Source organism: Sceloporus occidentalis, unplaced genomic scaffold, assembly GCF_023333645.1.
Source record: "Sceloporus occidentalis isolate IW3139 unplaced genomic scaffold, rSceOcc1.0.p SCAF_350, whole genome shotgun sequence".
Taxonomy (NCBI): Eukaryota; Metazoa; Chordata; class Lepidosauria; order Squamata; family Phrynosomatidae; genus Sceloporus; species Sceloporus occidentalis.
The window spans coordinates 97,123-103,122 of record NW_028317330.1 but is presented as its reverse complement, the minus strand read 5'-3'; the positions used below and the strand labels follow the sequence as shown (position 1 = coordinate 103,122).

The 6,000-nt window shown below is 39.1% G+C and overlaps 1 protein-coding gene across 2 annotated transcripts in view; it reads left to right on the top strand.

Moving 5' to 3' along the window:
- The first annotated feature begins 1,234 nt into the window (after positions 1-1,234).
- LOC149274067 (paladin) overlaps positions 1,235-6,000 on the top strand; it is a 61,383-nt gene continuing 56,617 nt past the window's right edge. Inside the window, exons 1-2 of one of the 2 annotated variants that reach the window (XM_089505855.1) lie at positions 1,235-1,431; positions 4,998-5,100. In XM_089505855.1, coding sequence (XP_089361981.1) covers positions 1,238-1,431; positions 4,998-5,100 — 297 coding nt within the window. In that variant the 5' untranslated portion in view covers positions 1,235-1,237. The remainder of the gene's footprint in view (positions 1,432-4,997; positions 5,101-6,000) is intronic. The other variant, XM_089505854.1, reaches the window with a different exon arrangement.

Genomic DNA, 6,000 nt, shown 5'->3' with positions numbered 1-6,000 from the left:
CACGGTACCTGTTTGGACCATAGACCGTAACGGGAGATAGGAATTTGGGTCACACTGCAGTGACACATAGCTGAAATGTTGTGGCCAAATCAAGATTATCAACCAGTGTGTTAATAGTAGAAGTGTGTACTAGCATCTTTTGGATTTGATGAAATGCACTTGTTTAACTTATTTATAGACATCTAGTTACTAAAACAGGCGAAAAAATAAAATAAAAGATACCTTACAATATTTGATGCTACTGGCCACTACATTTAAGGTTTGTCCACTGAATGTCTTGGGAAAACATTGACTTAAAGAGTGTCATTAATATCGCAATGGAAAAAACTAAAAGATGATAAGTCTTGGTCTTGTCTTTAAATGTTCAAAATTCCCTGACTATTTTAGTCTCCACAACTTTATTGTATATATTAGGACTTGAATTTGATGATGTGCCAGAACAGAGCAAGGCAAATTTTTGTAGGCATCAGAAGTGGTTCTTCCTGCTGTGCATAGTGTTACCAACATACCTGGGAACTTCTGGGCTCCGGCTACCCCGGAGCCTACCCTTGCGGGACGCGGCCAGGACTGCCCACTGACGACTGTGCGGTCCCGCAGAAGTTGGCGGGCAGTCCCGCGGACGTCAGGGGCGTTCCCCCGACATACTGGGAATCACCCCCATTTAAAGGAGAAATGAGGGAGGCTGTCAAGACCCTGCTACTGCGAACCAGAGGATTCACCCAGAGTTATCCGGGTCAAACCTGGGGAGTTCCCAAGTATGGTTACCACCTAGTGCTATTAACTCACCTCTATATCTTTAGGTGATGTGCTTTAATCCTTTCAGTGCAGGAGATGCATTAGTTGTCATTAGTGTTTAATTGTTATGCTAAAAAAGGGATCTTTACATCAATTTGGCCCTAATTGTCTCCTCAGTCTGTTTCTATGGCAGCATCACACACACAAGTTAAATATTATATAGATTTAAGGTTGATATGTCACTTTTGTACCATGATCACTTTTTATTATCGCCATTGTTAATGTGAATTTGCCAAAGTCATAGATTTCATCCTGTTGCTTATTAAAATACTTATTATAGTGTATACATAGAGAGATACTTGTGAGTAATTCCATTTTTCCTTCAGCATTATTTACAAAAAAACCCCAAACTAATTATTTACACATTTATCATGTGGTTTGCTTATGTGTCCATGTTTCTGTTTTTTTGCATGATGAATTCCGATGAAGGCGTTTGTGGAGTATGGGTACAACTGCCAGTACAGCGCAGCAGGTGGCCACAACATCGCCCCCTAATGACAATGTCCAGGGAAATGGAGGCGGAAGCTCCAGCACAGAAGACAGAAATTCCCTGAGCATCCATTCATTTCAGACTGTGAGCATCCACAACAAGGCCAAATCTATCATCACCAACAAAGTGGCACCAGTAGTAATCACGTGAGTATAGATGTTTGAAGAAATATTAGGAATTTTTGGAGCCGACTTGCACTTCAACAATGTGTTGCAATGGTTGTGTTATGTTCGTGAGCGGTGCCTCTAGTCCGCACATTTTTCCGGATGTAGCGTCTCAGACCTTAATTAGTCCTTGGTGTTGTCTTAGATTCAGAATAGCTTTATGCCTATGACATGAATGTGTAAATTATCTCACTCTGTTAGCCTGTACCACTTCTGATGAGATACTGCTCCATTCATATACCAGCCTCTGGGTAGAATAAAATGTCCTTGCATTACATTTAAACCTCTGGCCCACCAGTTTTAGACCATGGCCTATTGTTTTAACATTTCTCCTCTGATATAAAATCCCTTGTACTTATATTTCATTTTAGTATTTACATTTTTCTGTCACATTTCTCAGCTCATTTTTTTTCTCATATTTTATACATATTGAGAACCCCTGATTTTTCCTGATAACTTATATCCTGCAAACCATTTAGCATTTCAGTAGCCCTCTTATGAACCCTCTCCAATATTCTTGTACACAATACTCTAGATGAGATCCCTGAAGTGACAAAACCACCTCTCTCTTTCTGCTGCTAATGCCTCCAGTTATACAACTCGGCACCCTGCTTGCTTTTTCTGACCCTTTATTGCATTGTCTACTGCTGTTTTCCCTGACAGAAGAGTTCCCTTAATTTTATGTTCTACCTTGGGATTTTTGTGTCCCAAGTGCATTATTTTACATTTCTCAGCATTAAACTGCATCTTCTGCACTCTCAGTAGGGAGGATACATTTTGTGCAGGAAATTATTCCTTTGTGGGTCCACCACTAATAGCACTAGGGCTGCAACAACTAATCGATAACATTGATAATAATTGATAATGAAAATTGTTGTCAACGAGTTTTCATTACCAATTAGTAGAATGATCAATTTACCGTATTTTCTCGAAGATAACTAAGATAAGAGAAGGTTTTTTTTTTTTTTTTTTTTTTTTTTTTTTTAAGAATATTCTGAAATATACCCCTCGTTACCAGTCTGACTATAAGACTAAGATCCAGATCCCCCTCAGCGATGTAGGGGACCTGAATCCTCCTCTCTGGCAGCCGGCTGATGTCTGCGCGATGCACGCAGACAACCTTTGCAGAAGTGCCGGGCAGCAGCAAAGGTTGTCTACCCGTACAGTGCTGACATCCATCGGCTGCCCCTGCTAGACACCAGGGAGTCGGGAGCATGGGAGGGGGGATGCATTGGTAAGTCTAGGGAGGGGCAGAGTGGCATATCGGGGGGGGGGTATAAGGGATATCTGGGGGGCAGATGTGCATAACTGGTGTGGCAGGTTGGTAAATAAAAACAAGAAATGCATTTTTCTCAATCATAGTTTTTACATGTGAATTTATATTTACTAGTAAAAATTTTTTTTTATAGGGTAGTCTTATATTTAGGCTTTTTCTTTTTTTCCGTACCTTTTAAAATATAGCTATTATGTCATAGTAAAATAAGAAGGCGATTAGAGAAATGCCATTGTGATAAAGAGAAGTGTTGTGTGCACAGAGAAAAATGACACATGTTAATGCAGAATTAAGTTTTTATTCTGGTGTTTGTTAGGTTATTTTAAATAAATGAAACATTTGCATATTGTTTTTTTATCCGTTTAATCGAAAAAATTATTGGGCAACTAATCGATTTATGAATCAAATAATTGTTAGTTGCACTTCTAAATAGAACTGCAATTAACAATAACACAGGGTATTCAGTTTTGTGCCTCTGGCATCATTTTTTAGTATTATCTTGCATCCTCAAACGGAACATTAATATATACACTCACTAATCACTTTATTAGGTACACCTGTTCAATTGCGTATTAACACAAATAGCTAATCAACCAATCACAGGGCAGCAACTCAATGCATTTAGGCATGTAGACGTGGTCAAGGCAACTTGCTGAGATTCAAACCGAGCATCAGAATGGGGAATTAAGGAGAATTAAGTGACTTTGAACGTGGCATGCTTGTTGGTGCCAGACAAGCTGGTCTGAGTATTTCAGAACCGCTGATCTACTGAGATGTTCACGCACAACCATCTCTAGGGTTTACAGAGAATGATTTGAAAAAGAGAAAATATGCAGTAAGCAGCAGTTGTGAGGATGAAAATGCCATGTTGATATCAAAGGTCATAGGAGAATGGGCAGAATGGTTTGAGATGACAGGCAACAATAACTCAAATAACCACTGGTTACAACCAAGGTATGCAGAATACCATCTCTGAATGCACAACACGTCGAACCTTGAAGCAGATGGGCTACAGCAGAAGACCACACCTGTCAGCTAAGAACAGGGAACTGAGGCTACAATTCACACAGGCTCACCAAAATTGGACAACAGAAGACTGAAAGAACCTTGCCTGGTCTGATGAGTCTTGATTCCAGCTGCGAAATTCAGATGACAGGGTCAGACTTTGGCGTAATTAACTTAAAAGCATGGATCTGTCCTGTCTTGTATCAACGGTTCAGACTGGTGGTGTTGGCGTAATGGTGTGAAGGACATTTTCTTGGCACACTTTGGGCCCCTTAGTACCAGTTGAGCATTGTTTAAACTCGACAGCCTACCTGAGTATTGTTGCTGACCATGTCCATCCCTTTGTGACCACAGTGTACCCATCTTCTAATGGCTATTTCCAGCAGGATAATGCACCATGTCACAAAGCTCACATTATCTGAAACTGGTTTCTTAAACATGACAATGAGTTCACTGTACTCCAATGGCCTCCACAGTCACCAGATCTCAATCCAATAGAGCACCTTTGGGATGTGGTGGAACAGAAGATTCATCATCATGGATGTGCAGCTTACAAATCTGCAGCAACTGCGTGATGCCATCATGTCCATATGGACCAAAATCTCTGAGGAATGTTTCCAGCACCTTGTAGAAAGTACGCAGCGAAGAATGTCGGTTCGGAAGGCAAAAGGGGCTCTGACTCGGTACTAGCAAGGTGTACCTAATAAAGTGGCCAGCGAGTGTATATTGTGGCTGTTTCTTTGAATGTTTTCTCTTGGCCTTTATATTTCTGCATTTTTTTTTACTTTGTTCATGTACCATGTAATGGGCACTCTCTGTTTAGTAAATCCCACCATCTATTTGTATTAGAGTATAAGTTTGCAGTAGAGTTTAAAATTTTAACTAACTGAATTTATATGCGTGATGAAAGGCAAACCAGTGAGCTGTTGCTGCAAGATGGGTTTAGTTGGGCCTTTTAGAATGCTTAGCTAAAGAAGAGTTTTTAAAATATGTCCCGTATTAAGGAAACATTATAGAGGAGAAACATTATTGGAATTGCCCCAGCAAAATGCATAGTGAAACCTTCTTCGAGCGTCTTTAGTAAATGCACACGCTTGTTTGAAAGTTTAAGCATCTATATATTAAAGAAAATCATTTATTTTTGTGTTCAGCAGCCTTATATGGTTACTTAAAACTTATTAGGCAATAATGATCTTTTGTAAACACATGCGTTTTCATGGGGAAAATACTAATGGGTTTTTACCAAAATGTTTTGCTATTTTTTTTTCAGGTATAATTGTAAAGAAGAGTTTCAGATTCATGATGATTTGCTCAAAGCCAATTATACTGTTGGAAGGATATCTGAGACAATGCCAGAACACTATCTTGTACAGGTGGGTTCTGTGTGTTCTGATGATTCAGTGAGCTATAACGAGCTACCCTGGAAGGGCATTTTGCAGCTCCAAGTAATATATCTTATAATATTACTTCTTTGGACATTTTGAAGTGTCCCCACAGAAATGCAAAGGACCTGCTTTATTTACTTTCATCTTACTGCTTTGAAATGGTGGAATTCATGACCAAGTAGGTGCTGATAATTTTTTTAATGCCTGCCTACAATCTGCTGGACAATATGGTGCACATTCTGCCATTGTGCACATACTTAACAGATATTGGCGAAGTGACAATTTTAGATGTTTGTTTGATGAAACAAAAACCATAGATATTCAAAGAGTTTCTCATAACCTTTGCATAGCATAGAAACAAACTAAAGGGTATTTGCATAGTCACTGGTAAAGTCAAGTTTGTTTTTCTTCTCACCATTGAGATGATCATTTAACTCTTTAACGACCAATGACGTGCCTGGCACGTCATGCAAAAACTGTCAGTTAATGACCAATGACGTGCCTGGTACGTCATGGCATTAAACAAGCTTAGAAAGCGATCTGCAATCACGATCTATATATCACTGTTATCAGGAGATGTTCCTGAACACACATTGGGGTGTTGTTTGATATATACCAAGAGATGATATGATTTAAAAACAAAGTATCTGAAGAAAGCCCATGTTGTCCTGGAAAAAACAACATATAACATGTGTGGGTAAACTAAACATGAGCACTACAAAAGTGCTAAAACAGCCTTGGGCACAAAGGAGTTAATATTTTTTTTAATATCAAGTACATCTATTAGCAAAATATACTTTGCTTCTCAGATGTCTGGAGCACAATCACTCTTGTTCCATGATTCCATGTAACATTAATTGCATTTGTTTGCTTAATATAAATGCAAAT